We start from the raw sequence: 19588 nt of genomic DNA on the forward strand, positions 1-19588 counted from the left end.
TCCTCAGAATTGAGTGATCCCATATTTTTTTTTCTTCTGCTTGATCTGCAAAAACAGTTGCAACTGACTACGCTTTTCTATCTTTCTTATTTTTGTGTTTCTTAAAGCCAGAAAGTTGGAATGTTGAATGAAAATAGTTTTGAAGAATGTCTGTGATTGTTTTTTTTTCTACACAATTAAACAATTGAATGAACATTTTCCAAGAGTGGTGATTCCATACTTTTTGCCAGGGGTTGCATACCCCAAACTACAGTGCTGAAAGCAGTGGATCCTTTCCTGATGTGCATTCTGAAAAATGTGGGAGATATCTCACTGATAATTTAGGCAAAATCGTAATATATCGTAACTAGCATTACCTTCATTGGGAAATCCCCCCCTGTGGTAAAATTACATGCACTACAGACCCTGTAAAACTGGTAAATTTTCTTCAAAAAAATTCCCAAAAAAGTCTTTAGTAAATACTTCAGAGGTCATTAAAGTCTTGATGCCCAGTCAAAATTCCACAATTTAGTATTGGTTAACGAACTTGACAATAACTCTATGAGCAATTTGCTAGTTATTTGTTAATGTGACCCTTTTACCACAGGGTTCCTTGTAAAAGAAGTCTGGGTTGCAAAAGGTACAGTATTCAGGTATTCCAGGTTTCCAGATGTATGAATACTTGTTTTCATGCTCATACATAACCTCAGGACATACAAGCTGACAGGAGGAACCACAGCATGCAGTAGGGGTGCAGGAATTTGACACTCCAGTAAGTGTAGAATAACTGCAGCAAGATGGGAGCAGAAAAGTGATAGCATTTGGAGGAAGTAAGGTAAATATACCTGACCTTCTTCTACAGCTCAGGGTTCTTTTACAATGAACCATGTGGTGACAGGATCACCTTAAAGATACATAAGGCTTTCATTTGGTACACTGTTACCCTGCTTAGTTTATTTTATGCTAAAAAATTTACAGAAATATGTAAAAAATACAGACAGCACATGATGTATTTTAATGTCATTTTATTTTGCTGTTTTTTTTGTGACATTGTATATTCTTTTGTCTGCTTAGCTGAAGCTACTGTAAGGGAAGGGAGGAGCACAGTAACATCTCCAGGCAAAAGAAGTTTGCAAACAAACTTCCAGTGATCATCATGATTGGTTGTATGGTAGAAAGCATTACCACAGCTCTAACTTGGACCAGGAGGAAACATTTGCTCCAAAAGGTCTCTTGCCAGCTTAAAAAAGTCTTGCTACCAATTTCGGTAGCTTTACCAAAACGTGTGGCAGATGCGGGTAGTTCTTAATGAGCATTTTGACACTATGGCTGCACCATTTTAAAAAATAAGTACCTCTAGTTTGCAGATAATGAAACTGGAGGAAATTGAGACCAACTCACAGTTGGAGTACAGAGACAGATAGAGTGCCCCTCTCTGTGTGCTGTGTAGCAGATATTGTGTTTACTGCTGCTTTCCTCCCTTCCCCACCTGTCACTGGTTGTCAAGGATGCTGTCAAATGGAAGTGGAAGGACTAGTTCCCCATAAAGTCCACTCTTATTATGAATGACAGCAGGCAGTGGGTTGATTCTACCCACCCACTGTCTGCTGTCAATCACAAGTGAAGTGAGCCTTAAGGGAAACTAGTGTCTTGAAATTTCCATCAGGCTTCACCCATTCAGATACAAAATACAATGTCTGCTGCCCTGTCCAAGTGACAGCTGCAGTTCAGGGAGGGACCTCAGCAGCACTCAGGACAGAGTGCCCATATGGATGCTCTGGCCTCAGAAAGCCTTCAGGCAACAATTGTGGGGGATTTCCTCAAATTAATTTAGGGTGAGCGTTGACATTTGTCACGTGGAAACAATAAAGAGTATCTACATACTGAATTATGAATTCCCTAAAGTATGTTTACAGAGAATGTGTCTTTATAGAAACATGGAGGCTGCCAGTGCTAACCTGACCCTCTGAAAATCACCCTCTTGCTTCAATACTCTGGAGTTGATTTACTAAAACTGGAGAATGCAAAATCTGGTGCAGCTGTACATGGAAGCCAATCGGTTTCCAGTTTTTTTTTGTCAAACCTTAATTGGACAAGCTGTTGTTAAAAGCTGATTGGCTACCTTGTACAGCTGCACCAGATTGTGTACTCTTCAGTTTTAGTAAATCAGCCCTTTTGAGCCATTGACCTGGAGCAAGTATGGCCCATGTCATACTGACAATTTGACAAAAGCAATTACATGGAGCTCTAGACACAAAGGTAGGCTTACATGATGAGCCTAAGTATGGAATACAACTTATTCCTGAAGCTCAATCATGTCAGCCTACCTTTGGTGATGAAGCCAACCCAAAGGTAGGCTGACATGATGATCCTCCAGGAAACTACAAAATTTACCTCCTTAGCATTTTTGTTGATTGGAAAAAGTTGATTGCAGTCAATGAAAGATTTGTGACATAAGAATTCCTAAGCAGTATCATTGAGCAATTGACAGAATCACCAGTTTCAGGAGGTACTCAGACTATGTTATCGAATGCAGCTGCTGATTACCATCACACCGTTTATTTTTAACCTCCTAGATTTATATTAAAGGCCGGTTCACACCAAGCTGTATGGGAAATTCAAAATGCACTCCATTTGTGATCTGCACCTGGTGTCAATAATAAGTTATGACACCCCAAACACAGGTTACAAACGCAGTGCTTTTGCCCACACCAGATCACATGGTACAAAAGTACCATGTGATACAGTTGCAGTGCATTTCCAAAAGTAGTGCATGCACTACTTTTGGTGCGGTGCAGTGAGATTTCAGCTCATTCAAGTGGGAACCGGCCCATAGTCAGCTACAACAATAATCCCTACAAATCGCCAGACCAGAAAGTTGCTACAAATACTTTAAAAAGTTGCTAGCACAACAAAAACCAATAGAGTTTACGAGTTCTGGATTTAAAGATCTGTACAATTGTTCCAGCCAGTGAGCCAGCACAATGGACAGCCATCATTTATGTAAGGAGTCAGCAAAGACAACCTTTGCATTTATCCTATAGTTACAATTATCATTATTATCAATAACTATTTGTGTTAAAAACCTTTAAAAAACTTGTGAAAAAAAACATAAATAATACATTAAAACAGGGGAATTCCCATTGTAAAAGTTACTCCTTCCTCATTGACAAATGGGTTAAACTTTGGTGAATGAGTGTACATTTGATCTTACAAGTCCTCAAAAGCCCATGTATACTAGCTATTGGGGCCCTTCACACTTATGCAATGTGTTGTAGTACCGAAAACACCAAACACATGGGCTGCAAACACACCCACTACACAAAAAATTCTGACTTTTTTTTCAATGGACCACACCCTAATGCCTATGTGTATTTTGGTGCACTGTAACATACTTGTTTTGGGGAGCACTGGCAAGGTGTGTTGGGGTGCCATCCAAAATGAATGGCACCGCAATGGCAATTGTGTTTTACTGTGCATTTTACAAACACGTTATAGCAATGAAGAGATATGAAGCTGTCCTTAAGGTTTTACATCTGGAAATCTGGGAGACTTCCAATCCATTTGGCAGCGTCAGTGAGATTTGTGTATATTTAATCATATGTGAAAATTGAACCAAATCTGTTTGGCATATAGACTTCATTGCAGCTTTTGCAGTGCTGATATTTATTCACACCAGACTTTTTATCCCATGACTTTTTTCAGGATGATAGCAGTTACTGTTTTTTATAATATAGTTTATATTATATATAGTATAAACCATTCCAAGGGTAGCCACGGCATTCTAAGTTTGAAGTAAATGCCCAGGTGTTCACCCACAAAGAAATCCATATGAATCCAAATCATTCATGGTTGGAGAGGAGCATTGGATGACGTCACGACGTAATATGGAGTCGGCGATTACTATAGTGGTATTGCACACTGATCCATATTCATACGGACCAGAGGATACATTGCTATTTTAAGCTGGTGAGCAACACGGCACCTGCAGTTTATGTTATTTCGCATATGGAAGGATGATTATATCGGAGGGCACACTGCTGCAGATTCAATATAGCTAACCCCTCATAGCACAGTTTCTCCAGATAGCGGAGCTATAATAGAGGTGTTATACACTTGGTGCAGTCAGGCACCTTATACATGTGAGTGCGCATTTGGATATACAGTATGTTTTGGTAATACATTGTTTTAAAGTTTTACACACTATGTGAAGTTTCTTATTTATGAGGTGAATTGGTGGTAAGAGTTGTATTCTGAACAAGGTGTTAACAGCTGAATGCTATCAAGTTAATCTTCAGAGTCCATTGTGGAACCAAAAGTGCAGTTAGACCAAACATAATTGTATGTGAAGTCACACTGCTGGAAGTGAGCAGACATCTGGTGGTGGAATTATGCACTCTTGTATTTGAAGCACTTGGTGTTCACAGGAGGAAGGGAGCACCATAAAGAAGAAAAGTTTTTGGACTTTTTATTTCAATTTAAATGATCTTCTTTAACACATTTGTATTTAGATTGTTTTTGGTTTGTAGCGCTGCACTGGTTTCACTTTTCCTTATATGAGATAGGGGTTGTGTGCAATAGCGGCTACTACACTGTTTATGCTACAGTATTTTTTATTATCACTTCAAGTAAGTTTTTTAATTCGTAGAAGCGCGCAAGATTTTATTCATTTATTTTTGACTCACGGTTCTTGCAGAGGAGAAAAATCAAAAACAGCAGTTTGTTTATTGTCAATGTTTCGATGAAGCTCAGTCGATCTTTCTCAAGATACTGCAACATGGAAGTGAACAGACTAATAAACCCAAAGTCCCACCCACCAAAAATACCCCCTAGCAATGTCTTCACACAGTGCAAGAGTTAAAAGACACATATAGGGAAAAGGTCAAAGAAAGATCACAAAAGAAGTGTAAATCACAATAGCTCTTCAAGATAGCAAAATATGCAAAATCCTGGCTGGGATCGAGCTATCAAAAATAGTTCCTACATAAAAATAAATTGCAGAAAAAATGGAACAAAAAAGCATGTATTGAATACTCACAAGATGGCTGCCCTAGCACATGGCAAACACCAAACAGGCATGGACCATCCATAATAAGTACAATGAAAAAATAATAAAACAACAAGTGATGTGCTAGGACAACATAGTAACTAATGAAAAAACCCAAATAGCCACAAAAAAAACCCCAAAGGTCAAACACCACACACATGCCAAAAGTAAACATCTATAGGAGTGTGAATAGCACCCACAATAGATCCACAGAAAACACTGACAGTGCACAAAGACAAATGTACATAATATGAATCAATACTCCAGAATCAGAAAGAAGAAACCTGAGGATTCTGATTTTATGCAAAGTTGCAGAGGAGGAATGATGGTGAGAACCCCATGGGGTGCATATATACCGTTAACTGTTCTGCTCATCATTTCTCCATCAGTCAGGATGTCAAAATCACCAATAGGTAGTCAGCCAGAAGTTTCAAAGGATCATAAAAAGCAATTGATGCTTAGCTGTTCATTAAGCCCCTTAGGGGCTAAGGTTAGTAATTCATGGATCCATCAGCTTTCCCTTTGTAGCAGCAGGCAATGGCACTCACCCCACCAGGTAGGGGCGAGACATGATCAATCAACATACACCTTAAAGTTGGTATAGAATGATTTTGTTCCAAAAAGTGGCATGCCCCTAAAAGAGGTGATAGGTTTATCTATATAGTACAGACTGCAGGGACAGTGAAGCAAGTATATGACATATTCTGAGATACAAGAAAGTCTGTGTTTAATAAACGCACATTTGCTCAATTGTGGGTGTAGAAAGAATTTACCGGTCAGCATATGGCGACATGTAGTACAATCTGGACAGCAGTAACAGCTGGGTTTGCCAGGACTAAGCTAGGTGGATGTTTTAGTAATGGGTGGTAATTCAGTATGCATCAGGAGATCTTTCAAGCTTTTCACTTTCCGATAACTCATGAAAGGGAGAGGTATATTAGCTAATGTAATGCTTTGATCAGTATAAATGATTGGCCAACAGGAATAAACCACATCCTTCACTATATGACTCTCTCCTGAGTAACAAGTATGAAAAAAGATTTGGTTTTGTTGTTCTAGGAACAGAATAAGGACTCAGCCTTTGCTACTCGTTTTCTCTGTTGGTGGAGGAGTTTCTTGAGTAGCCATGTTCAAAAAATTGTTCCATTATTTTGTCAAGCTGTAGTTCAGCTGTAATAGGGTTGGAATTGCTTCTTTTCACTCTCAGCATCTGGGCATATTGATATAATTATCAGAAGCTATAAGGGTCAACTTGATTGGGGTAGACATATCATTAAGCTCATCAATCCTCACCACTTACAGACCAAAGGAGCAAGAGCTCATCTATATAGCGATGATAAAATAACACGTGGTGCCAATATAGGCAATAAGATGTTGTGTTGATATTGGTGCATAAATATGTTGGGAAAAGAGGGTGCAACTTTAGAACTGATAGCAGTCCCGTAACACTGTAGGTGGAATTTCATCAATTTTGAAGTAATTAAAGTTGAGGATAAAGCCCAGAAGTTCAAGCATGAAAGAGATAGCTGGTTTCACATGTTCCAGTTTCATAAGGGCTTTGTGTGCTGCCTGAATCCCTTCATGGTGTGGGATGACAATATCTAAAGTAGCCTACACACAGTTAGAAGGAATTTGGCCACGTTCCTGGAGTGGGTTGATAACCATTCTCGAATCTCTTAAAAAGCAGGACATATGTCTTATAAAGGGCTGCAGGAAGTAGTCCACAAATACCACTAATGGTTGCAAGACTGATCCTGTAGCAGATATAATTGGGAACCCATGGGGGTGTTTTGAATCCTTGTGGAATTTAGGGAGGGTGTATATAACTGGACATCGCAAATGTTCTGTAGTAAGATATCTGAATTCTTCTCTGGTAATCCTTCCCTGGGCATAACCCTCATTTAGTTTGGCATTGATAATGCATTTGAAGTGAATAGTGGAGTCAGTGGATAATAAAATATAAATTTGGTAATCAGATACATCCTGTATCACAATTGCACCCCCCTTGTTGGCAGGGCGAATCACAATGGAGGAATCAGGACAGGGACTTAAAGCTTCCCTCTCAGCCCTGGTGATATTGTTTCTGGAGTCCCCCTTAGCAGTTGCAAACCGATGCTTTATTTCATGATCCACAGCCTAGCAGACCGTCCTCAGTTACGGGGACACCTCGGAGGTCTAAGTGGTGCTATGTGGTCAAAATGGAGTAGGAGACATCATTCCGTTCAAACTTGTATAAGTCAATTTATGCATAGTATAATATAGTACATACTATAATACTATACTGTATATAGTATAATATAGTATTTAGCTTTTATCACTGTGATACTAAGTAATGGATCACATTGGATGAACTGGATGGACTTGTGTCTTTATTCAATCTTATAAAATGTGTAAAGTCTAAATAGGTTCAAGTTATTACAAAAAAAAAGAGGTTTATTTAGTGGTATTCACATAAGGATAAGGTTCAACAGATGACAAAAACAAATGCAGTGTTTAACCGCTTGCCGGCGGCATAACTTAGAGCAGCCTCCCTGCACTGGATTACATACCTAGTACGCTCCAAGCTTCACCAAACACAGCTCTGTGAATATAAACAACACAGAGCTGTGTTCAGTGACAGGGGACCTCATTGTTTTTTCATTCCCTGCTCTAGCAGAATACATTTTGATTATTTTATGGGATATGTTTTAAAGCAGAAAGTAAAAAATATTGTTTTTTTTTCAAAATTGTTGGTCTTTTTTTATTTGTATAATAAAAAACCCAGAGGTGATAAAATACCACCAAAAGAGAGCTCTATTTGTGTGAAAAAAAATTATATAAAATTTGCTTGAGCACAGCATTGCATGATCGTGCAATTGTCAGTTAAAATAGCACAGTGCTGCATAGCAAAAAATGGCCTGGTCAGGAAAGGGGTAAAACCTTCCAGAGGGCAAGTGGTTAAAAATGTGGAAAAGAGTTGGTCAAGTAGGTGACTGGATAACACCAATCCCTTTGTATGAAGATTTCATACAAAGGAACTGAAAAGATAAAGGCTACTGATGCCAAGCAACCCTTTTCACTTTACTTAATATGAGGACAAGGAGATTGGGAGGGAGGATGTAATGTATTGAGGGTGTATGGGAGTGGTTACATTTTTTTTACTTTTATCTTTCACATTAATGGTTTTCTGGAGTGATCCCTTTCAGCATGCTAAGGGATTACTTTAGCAGTTGTTTTCACACAAATACTTCTTTTTACACAATCAAAACAAATCAAGCTTTTTCTTCACTTGCACCCTTTTTTTGGAATCATTTCTTCAATACTGCACCATTTGTAATATGCATCATTTTGAAATGGTAAAATAAAGGTTATAAAACTTACTTGTGTTTTGGAAGGTATCTGTTCTGCACTTTTGCTGCATTGTTCACGAAAGCAGTCACCGAAAGGTAGCAGCAAGCCCACAGTGAGAATTTCAGAGCAAAGTTTTTCTGCGTTCTCTGGTGCATTTCTTTGTTGGTTAAATAATTTTTCGAGTAAGGTTTGTCCTATAGTTAATGGATAGACAATACATGTACATAAGAAAAGCTATCACAGTACAAAGCTGCTATTTAGTCATTAAACACCACAACATAAAATGTATTTATTGAGATGATATATTTAGGGGTGATTGAATCTGCCTGGGTTTGGTTCTCGAACAGTTTTGCAAATCTTGTTCTATGTTTGGAGTTTGCAAACTCTGCATTGAACCATATTGAAATCTATGGGTTTTTTTCCCAATTCTGGCCATTTGTAGGGCTAATAAGCAAGCTTTTGTCAAACAAAAGACATGAGAACTACAATTAAGGACACACACTGCTGTGAAAATTAATTAAAAAAAGAATTACATGAAAGAATTCTCAACTTTTCCTAGCAGTGCTAATACATATTGACAATATGGCTGCTGTGAGCCCATTTTTTTTATAGAAAGGAGGCTGCTTATCCTTTCTTTTAAATTATTGGCTCTTGGGACTTGGCAAACCAGTGACACAGGCTACACACAGCATTATAGGTTGTTCCTTATTTTTGGGCAGCCAAAGTTTTCAACCAAAAGCTGGGAATTCGCCACAAGCTTATGGTAGCAGCAAACCTGAACCTCATTCCTAGACATATTTCATAATACATATCCACCACTAAGCACCCAAGAGCTATCTATATCCAGTCACAGTATCAAAGGGGATTAAAGTCATCCCCTAGATCACTGATTTCCAGGGACAGCAACAAGTTTTGCTCCTTGAAAATATTATGTATGCCCCTAGGATTTGTCTTGGCATTGCAAATTAATCAATTTTCAACATTTCTATTATTTGTTAAATATTACTTTTAGTTCTTAGGTAAACAAAAAAATAATGCATACAATCAAATAACCTAAAGTGAGTTTTATTCTTCAAATACATCACTCAAAGTAACCTGATACAGTGCGTCAAAAGCAAAACGTTCCTGGAAGTTATTAAAACTTGTAAAACGGTTATGCTCATTCTTTTATATTTAATATTTTAATATGGATGTTACAGTACAATAAAAAACAACAGTTGTGTTCAGGTAAATAAATTATGTAGATGTTAGAACAGGTTTGGTTCAATGTAATAATTAAAAATGCTCATTATGTATGATATTTAAAGTAGAACTATAGGCAAAACGTTTTCATTTTTGATAGAGTAAGGGAGGGCTATAACCCCTATTAGTTTTTTTTCCATCTGCATACTATTAGCCAAAACAAGAAGTGAGAGGAAACCCATCCAAAGTGAGGGCATCCCTAGTCATCACCAGGGTCACCAGAAAGAACATCCCTATTGGAAAATGCCCCCTCTATTCCTGTTTTGAAGACAACTAAAGATTTGAGATTTTCTTTCAATTCATTCCTTTGGTAATAACAGTAAACACTCTATGTTCTGCTACTGGCTAATTTACCTTTCTTCATAACTAAGCCAACTTTACGTTTTGCCAACATGACATAACATTTTTCATGCTAGTAAAGTAGCATTCCTAATGGGATATAGCAATAGTTCAGCTTTTACAAAATAGATTTCCTGTAGTTTAGTAGGGTGAATTGCTTTTGAAATAGGAATAAAGGGTGCAGCACAGAAATCTATCACTTGTCACTGTGGAATTCCCATGCCCATATACCCATAAAGAAATTAGCGCATTTTTAAATCACAATTTCAATGCATGTCAATGCAACATATAGTAATGCATGCTATATGTCCCTTGCCATTTACATTTATTGACACCCAATGCATATACAGTAAATAAAAACAAAATAAACAAATGACCTGTGCTACAGTGTACTAAATATATCACCATCCAAAGCCTCCAGATTGTTGCCTACATCCCCAAGTACTATAGTAAGTGGCACGCCCCCAAAAGAGTGGGACTTTACAGGCAACTCAAAAACAAATTACTGAGGTAACCTACAACAAAATTTTATTACAATGTCTAAAAGACAGACAATGATGTTATAAGTAAAAAGCAAGAGACAAAATTATATCATATTACGTGGCTACAATTATTTGAAAGATCCAGTATACCCAGCCTATTAGAGATAAGAAGTCCTCCTTATCCTAATGGGATATAATCAGTAGAACACCCAATGTGTTTCAGATGACTCTCTTTCATCAGGGGTGAGTATCTGGAGGAGAACGGTATGTTTTTTGGATCAGGTGCAGCCATATCAAACATGGAATGAGTCTGTCCTCTCCTATTGGTATCCACAGGGGACGCCATAAAATACATGCACCCAGCCCTGATACTCTCACACTGATAAAGAGGACTTCTTATCCCTAATAGGCTGGATCGTTTGAATAATTGTAGCCATGCAATATGATATATTTTTGTCTCTTGAATTTTACTTATGACATCATTGTGTGTCTTCTAGACATTGACATGTTTTAACTCAGTAATTTGTTTTTGAGTTGCCTGTAAAGTCCCACTCTTTTTTGTGCTACAGCGTATTATAATGCACACATTTGAATGATCTGGTTTTTGCGGTGCGCTGCATTGTGCATTGCAAAAATAATTTTTACAATTTTTTTTTGTAAATTGGCAAATCAAAATAAATGTGATGCTTTAAAGCAACATGGGTCAATGCACAAGAAATGCATATTAGAGTGTGCGTTAACACACATACAAATCTGTCAATGGGCCCTTAATGTTTTGTATAAGGTAAGCGCACCTCAACAGAAGTCAGACCACTTTCAACATTCACTCAGTTTAGATATTTACTTTGGTTTAAATAATAAAGAAGTGTGAACAGACGTAATAATGTGCAGATCAGGTTTTACAATTTATCAGTTTGGAAAAAAATACAGTGGCAATAGGATCATTTCATATACTGTATATCTGCACCACCTAATGTAGAAGGCCATAAGGAACATAATTCAATGGTTGTCAATTACCATCAATTATTAATCAAGTGCAGACTGCCATGGTTGTGCACAGATAATGCTGTTATATAGGAGTTTTAATCTTTTTAATCAATTATTTTACAGCAGCTTTATAAAATGCAAGTTACTGTATTTAGTTAATAAAAACATATATGCAGGTTACAAAAAATCTGTACAAAGAAGATAATTGTTATAATATGAAAACACTACCTGAGTTCCGTGACATGAAAAATATTGTGTCTTGATATGCTATACCCGTTTCTTTTAGAATGCTGATTTGCAGTGGTTGTTATAGGTCACTGCACCATGCTCTTTTATCACTTTCTAAAATTAGGACTGTCTGTGTTATCTAATACAAGTTGAGGAATTAATCAGATTTCCATTTGCACTGAAGATAACAGCTGAAAACTGTCATTATTCTGCTTGCTTTGGGACACAGCAGGATGCTACATCACTTAGTTTGATAAAGAGTTATACAATATATACAGTTGCAAGAAAAAGTATGTGAACCCCTTGGGATTACGTGGAGTTTTGCATGAATTGGGCATAAAATGTGCTCTGAACGTCATCTAAGTCACAACAATAGAAGAACACAGTCTGCTGAACATAATACTACACAAACATTAGATGTTGCCATGGTTTCATTGCACATAACATGTAAACATTCACAGTACAGGGAGGAAAAAGTATGTGAACCTTTGGACTTAATAACTGGTTGACCCTCCTTTGGCAGCAATAACCTCAACCAAACGTTTCCTGTAGTTGCAGATCAGACCTGCACAACGATCTGGAGTCATTTTGGACCACTCCTCTTCACAAAACTGTTTCAGTGTAGCAATATTCTTGGGATGTCTGGTGTGAATCGCTCTCTTAAGGTCATCCCACAGCATTTTAATCGGGTTGAGGTCAGGACTCTGACTGGGCCACTCCAGAAGGCGTATTCTGTGCTGTTGCAGCCATTGTTTTGTTGAATTACTTGTATGCTTTGGGTCATTGTCCTGTTGCATCACCCATCCTCTGCGGATCTTCAGTTGGCGGACAGATGGTCGTACGTTTTCCTGCAAAATGTCTTGATAAACTCTGGAATTCATTTTCCCATCAATGACAACAATCCGTCCAGGCCCTGAGACAGCAAAGCAGCCCCAAACCATGATGCTCCCTCCGCCATGTTTCATAGTGGGGATGAGGTTTTGATGTTGGTGTGCTGTGCCTTTTTTTCTCCACACATAGTGTTGTGTGTTCTTCCCAAACAACTCAATCTTGGTGTCATCTGTCCACAGTATATTTTGCCAGTAGTGCTGTGGAACATCCAGGTGCTCTTTTGCAAACTTCAAACGTGCTGCAATATTCTTTTTGGACAGCAATGGCTTCCTCCGTGGTGTCCTCCCATGTACTCCATTCTTGTTTCATGTTTTCCTTATTGTAGATGTGTCAACAAAAATGTTAGCATGTGCCAGAGATTTCTGTAGGTCTTTAGCTGACACTCTGGGATTCTTCTTTACCTCATGCAGCATTCTGCGCTGTGCTCTTGCACTCATTTTTACAGGACGACCGCGCCTAGGGAGAGTAGCAACAGTGCTAAACTTTCTCCATTTGTAGACAGTCTGTCTTACCGTGGACACATGAACATCAAGGCTTTTGGAGATACTTTTGTAACCCTTTCCAGCTTCATGCAAGTCAACAATTCTTGATCGTAGGTCTTCTGAGAGCTCTTTTCTGCGAGGCATGGTTCACATCAGACAGTGCTTCTTGAAACCAGTAAACCCAAAACAGGTGTGTGTTTTTTAAGGGCAGGACAGCTGTCAGCAACACATCCAATATCATCACACTGATTGGAGTCAAGGTTGGCTCACTCCTGGCTCCAATTAGCTCTGGGAGAAGTCATGAAGCTAGGGCCTCACATACTTTTTCCTCCCTGCACTGTGAATGTTTACATGTTATGTGCAATTAAACCATGGCAACATCTAATGTTTGTGTAGTATTATGTTCAGCAGACTGTGTTCTTCTATTGTTGTGACTTAGATGACGTTCAGAGCACATTTTATGCCCAATTCATGCAAAACTCCACGTAATCCCAAGGGGTTCACATACTTTTTCTTGCAACTGTATATAGTTTGTATTATTATCTGAGCAATATATTCAATGAAATATTAACACCACTTAAGAACAATACATCTCACTCAAACAACATGGCTATCCATGCACATGTATTGATTTTAAAGTTTCCAGTATGTGCATATGCTATAAGATCTCCATTAGTAAATTGCTACCACCATAGAGTCCAGCAATTTGTAGGTCCCAAGGTCTTTTCCCACTATCACTACACTGTTAGACACATGTGCAAGTTTTTTCTCTCTTGGCTCAAGGAACAGTCTAGGGTGTTGGATTTTTTGTTGTTTTATTTTAGGGTTGAACTGGGGTGGGTATTGGGGAAAAGCAGGATACTCCAATAACTTTATATAAAAAACTTTGAGGATGCTGAACTTACTTCTTGAAAGTTAGAACTCTTGGAACTTTGAACACTGTCCTTGTGTAGCAGAAAGCGGACATGTTCTGTACAGCAGTTTTGAGGATGTTGAGTTTTCCTTGGTGAACAGTCAAAGCAACAGCCCCATTCCTTAGGAATCAATCAGCAATGCTCTTTTGGACAAACTTCCGAACAAACATCTGGCTGACTTTCTAGCACTCAAGAGGAATGATAGCACTCAGTCTCTAGGATCTTTCTCAGTCTGTACTCACAAAACACCTCTGGATCAATGGTTGCCTCCTACCAATATCCTGCAGGCAGCTTCTCCCACTGGGACCAGACTAGATCCTTAGACAACAGCCCTCTCAGCCATCTTTCAACACCAGTTGCTCCAGGCCTCCCAATCTTCCAGCTGGGGCCTCCACTCAACAAGCACATGGCAGGATTGCCCAGGAGGGCAGACGATCCCACATGCGTGGATCTCCCAGTGGCACGAAGAAGACCCAGCTGCTCTTTGCTCCCAAGTATTTATTCTCCCTCCTAGAATCCTCTATGCCAAGCCGCATAGGGATTGGCTGGGGCTACATAAATATTAAGCTGCAGATTAATATGCTCCCACTCCTATTACCTCCTCCAGTTGAACAGGGAGAAACAAACAATCACACAGCCCCTTGGAACACAGGCCTGACCAAATTAATCAAACCCAGATCCACTGGATACAGTTAGCTAAAGTAATATTAACACTTAACTACAGACCACAACAGAATTCCAGTAGCACTGGGGACCTTGGTTTGAAGCCCAACTGTGACACTATATGCATGGTGTTTACATGTTGTACCTGTGCTTGTGTGGGTTTAAAACTACCCAAGTGTGTATGCATGTGAGGTAAGGACCTTAGATTGTAAACTCCTTGAGGGAAGAGACTGATGTGAATGTACAGGTGAAACTCGAAAAATTAGAATATCGTGCGACTTAAAAGGTGAAACTAATATATGAGATAGACTCATTACATGCAAAGCAAGATAGTTTAAGCTGTGATGTGTCATAATTGTGATGATTATGGCTTACAGCTCATGAAAACCCCAAATCCACAATCTCAGAAAATTAGAATATTGTGAAAAGGTGCAATATTCTAGGCTCAAAGTGTCCCACTCTAATCAGCTAATTAAGCCATAACACCTGCAAAGGGTTCCTGAACCTTTAAATGGTTTCTCTGTCTGGTTCAGTTGGAATCACAATCATGGGAAAGACTGCTGACCTGACAGATGTGCAGAAAACCATCATTGACCCCCTCCATAAGGAGGGAAAGCCTCAAAAGGTAATTGCAAAAGAAGTTGGATGTTGCCAAAGTGCTGTATCAAAGCACATTAATAGAAAGTTATGTGGAAGGGAAAAGTGTGGAAGAAAAAGGTGCACAAGCAGCAGGGATGACCGCAGCCTGGAGAGGATTGTCAGGAAAAGGCCATTCAAAAGTGTTGGGGACTTTCACAAGGAGTGGACTGAGGCTGGAGTCAGTGCATCAAGAGCCACCACACACACGGATCCTGGACATGGGCTTCAAATGTTGTATTCCCTTGTCAAGCCGCTCCTGAACAACAAACAACGTAAGAAGCGTCTTACCTGGGCTAAAGAAAAACAGACCCGGTCTGTTGCTTAGTGGTCCAAAGTCCTCTTTTCTGATGAGAGCAACTTTTGCAGCTCATTTGGAAACCAAGGACCCAGAGTATGGAGGAAGAATGGAGATGCACACACTGCAAGATGCTTGAAGTCTAGTGTGAAGTTTCCACAGTCTGTGTTGATTTGGGGAGCCATGTCATCTGCCGGTGTTGGTCCACTGTGCTTCACTAAGTCCAGGGTCAATGCAGCAGTCTACCAGGAGATTTTGGAGCACTTCATGCTTCCTTCCGCAGACGAGCTTTATGGGGATGCTGACTTCATTTTCCAGCAGGACTTGGCACCTGCCCACACTGCCAAAAGCAGCAAAACCTGGTTCAATGACCGTGGGATTACTGTGCTTGATTGGCCAGCAAACTCGCCTGACCTGAACCCCATAGAGAATCTATGGGGCATTGCTAAGAGAAAGATGAGAGACAAGAGACCGAACAATGTAGAAGAGCTGAAGGCCGCTATTGAAGCATCCTGGTCTTCCATAACACCTCAGCAGTGCCACAGGCTGATAGCTTCCATGCCACGCAGTATTTGCTGCAAGAGGGGCCCAAACCAAGTACTGAGTACATATGCATGCTTATACTTTTCAGAGGTCCGATATTGTTCTATGTACAATCCTTGTTTTATTAATTGCATGTAATATTCTAATTTTCTGAGATTGTGGATTTGGGGTTTTCATGAGCTGTAAGCCATAATCATCACAATTATGACAAATGCTTGAACTATCTTGCTTTGCATGTAATGAGTCTGTCTCATATATTAGCTTCACCTTTTAAGTTGCATTACTGAAATAAATGAACTTTTGCACTATATTCTAATTTTTCGAGTTTCACCTGTACAATGTGTAAATTCCCGGCGCTATATAAATACTTGTAATAAATAAATAAAAAGTGCCAGGAGAAAAATATTCAAAAATACTCAATCTCTGTACAACATCAAGCCAGTTGATAGAGCACTGAACAGCACTGTGACTATGTCTTTGATATAATATTGAAGGCCCAAATCTCTAAACAGCTCTAAAGAATAATCCACAATGGGATGATGTTTTGTCTGTGTAATAATCCAACACTAATGAATCTGTATCCACAAACATTAGTATACAAAATGTAAGCTGCAGGACAGTTGTAACAAGACATCCACACATGACTGTTTATCCTTCACAATCCTGTATGGCAGCCGCTCCCCCTTCCTCTACTTGCTGCACTATTGAAGTCCCAGACAGCAACCACTCCCACGAGGTGGACAAACAGCTGGTTTTTAAAAGATATTGATCACCACCACGTGGGATGAGAACCACCATTGTCTCCTGTTTTACTACCTATAATGATTGACACTGCAGCCTTGGATCGTTACGCTATCATCATTGAAGGGACTAATGTTCTCCTACAGTGAATTTTGATTTATTATATTTCTACCCTTTTGGAACATTTGAGCCCTGGGATTGCTTTATGACAGACTTATTCTGCAATATGTTGTTACGCTGGGCATGTTTTGGGGCTGTTCGTTTTTTACCAGATCCATGAGTAGAATAGGGGCACTCCTAGGGTCCTATTAGATCAGGGCCATCTCGGGGCACGCAGATTAAAATGTTGAGGTGCTGGTAGGATACTTCATGACCACTTTGGACCAAATCTAACACAAATTAATCTTTTTAACTGAGCATAAATGAAATGGTCTGAAAACAGTAATGTCACATTATGATGACAAAATAAATAATAGATGGATTTAAAGTAAATAAACTATACCATATTTCAAAACTGTATAAAGCATAGAATGTATCATCTTCATATCTCAATAGAGACCAGGGCTACTCAGTAGAAGATCTAGGGCAATGTACCCTGGGTGCCAGGGTCTACCAACGTACCTGGAGAGGAGAGCCATACTTTGGGCAGTCTGATATATTTATTCAGTACAGGGGCGGACTGACCATTTGGAAACTCGGGCACTGCCCGAGGGCCCAGGGTCAGTAGGGGGCCCCATGAGATGCCCTTGGTACCTTTTTCATAGGCTTTTTTGAGTTTGGACAAGGACACAGGGGCCCCATGATCCCCTATTGCCCGGGGGCCCCATGAGTTGTCAGTCCGCCCCTGATTCAGTATATTCTAATTCTTTACTATGTGTGTGTCAGACTTCCTTTGGACATCAAAAAGGGGACGTGATTGCTGGATGGAACTTCAACAATACAGCAAATGTATGCGATTAATCAGGAACCAGACAAATTTTGATCCATCTATGGGCGGGCTGGTTGTACTAAGGTTTATCTATTGATAATCTTCAGCACAACCAGCCTATTGGTTTTTTTTGTATGATCACTGCTGGCGGCTATAGCTGCCAGCAGTGATCATTGTATTCTGATGACAGGGAAACCTCCCTGAATACAATAGCTCAGTATTGTGGGGGAATCGAGCAATTTTTTCTTCAATCTGTAATTGAAGGAAAAAACATTGCATTATATATGGCCAGCCTTAGGCCTCTTTCACAGAACCGGGTTTTGCTTAGCAGGGGATCTGTTCATGGATCCCCTGCTGAGCTGAGTGGAGCTGCCTGTTGACAGGTCTGTGTCTGCTCCGCTTATGAGGACCAGACACAGTCCACTATCCTAACCTATGGGCAGTCAGATGTAAACAGACTGGCTCTGCATTTACTCCTGACTACCCTCCGATCCAATCCGGCCTGAAGGAGGAGAATGGACCCCTCCTACCATTTGTTTTTGGCGCATTGGATCAGATGGGACTGGAGGTAGCCAAAGAGGGCCCCAAAGAGAATAATCCACAATAGGAATGTGAAAGGGACCTTACATTATACAATTATCTTGTTCAATTTAATTCAGATTTATTTTCAACTATGTAGTGCAAGAACCTGCCTGACTGCATACAAATTTAAAGTGTTTAGGTTTGACTTCATATTATATGTCTTTGGTAAACCTAGAGGAAAACTGTACAAAAAAATTGCATAAAGTATGACCAGCCTTAGTTTCTCTAAGGTATCATAAATCATGTTTGTGCACTTCTGGCATCCTTCTAGAGTAGTGGTCTCCAAACTGCGGCCCGAGGGCCAGAAGCAGCCCTTTGCTTGCTTTTATCTGGACCTCAGGGCATTATTTCTCCCACTGCTAGCAACAGTGTGGCATAGTTCCTACCACTGATACTGACAATGGGGCACCATTCTTCCTACTGACACCAATGATGGGACACTATTCCTCTTATTGACGCCAATGATGGGGCACTATTCTTCCCACTTACACCAATATCGGGGACTATTCCTTCAATTGACACCAATGATCGGGCTCTATTCCTTCCACTGATACCAATGGCAGGGCACTAATAATACTAATATATATACTAATAATGGGGTACTATTCCTCCCATTGATACCAATGATGGAGCATTTCTTACTTCCACTAACATAAGGACATTTTCTTCCTCCACTGGCCACAGTCTGGCCCTCCTTAACTTTGAAGGACAGTAAACTGGCCCTTTGTTTAGAAAGTTTAGTGACTCCGGTTCTAGAGAAAGAGGGAGTGGCTGCTTTATGGGATTGTACAGATTGTGAAAGATAAGCCGTCATCTGCAGAAGCCACTTTAAAACTGCCCTACACCTTAGCTCTTGGATACTGATGGTAGAATTTCAAGTGGGAGGGTTTTAAAGGGGCATTAACCATTTCAATATGGGGCACTTTTTAACCCTTTCCTGCACAGGACAATTTTTAGGTTTCAGCGCTCTCACACTTTGAATGACAATTGTGCGGTCATGCAACACTGTACCCAAACTAAATTTTTATCATTTTCTTCACACATCTAGAGCTTACTTTTGGTGGTATTTAATCACCACTGGGGTTTTTATATTTTGCTAAATTAACAAAAAAAGTTTGAAAAAAAACTCACGTTTTTCTTTGTTTCTGTTATAAAAGTTTGCAAATAAATAATTGTTCTTTATAAATTTAGGCCAATATTTATACTGCTACATTTCTTTGGTGAAAATAACCCAAATCAGTATTTATTATTTAGTCTGTAGGAAAGTTATAGAGTT

At 39.4% G+C, this 19588-nt stretch overlaps 1 protein-coding gene across 2 annotated transcripts in view; it reads right to left on the reverse strand.

Moving 5' to 3' along the window:
* FMN2 (formin 2) overlaps positions 1–19588 on the reverse strand; it is a 123757-nt gene that overhangs the window by 99139 nt on the left and 5030 nt on the right. For both annotated transcript variants that reach the window (XR_016311501.1, XM_089668581.1), the window contains exon 2: positions 8387–8550. Coding sequence is in view for 1 of the 2 variants with exons in the window: in XM_089668581.1 (XP_089524707.1) it covers positions 8387–8550 (164 nt within the window). In the remaining variant the exon portion in view is untranslated. The remainder of the gene's footprint in view (positions 1–8386; positions 8551–19588) is intronic.

Source organism: Staurois parvus, unplaced genomic scaffold (genome assembly GCF_062004578.1).
Source record: "Staurois parvus isolate SC_StPar_1 unplaced genomic scaffold, SC_StPar_1.0 ptg000059l, whole genome shotgun sequence".
Lineage (NCBI taxonomy): Eukaryota > Metazoa > Chordata > Amphibia > Anura > Ranidae > Staurois > Staurois parvus.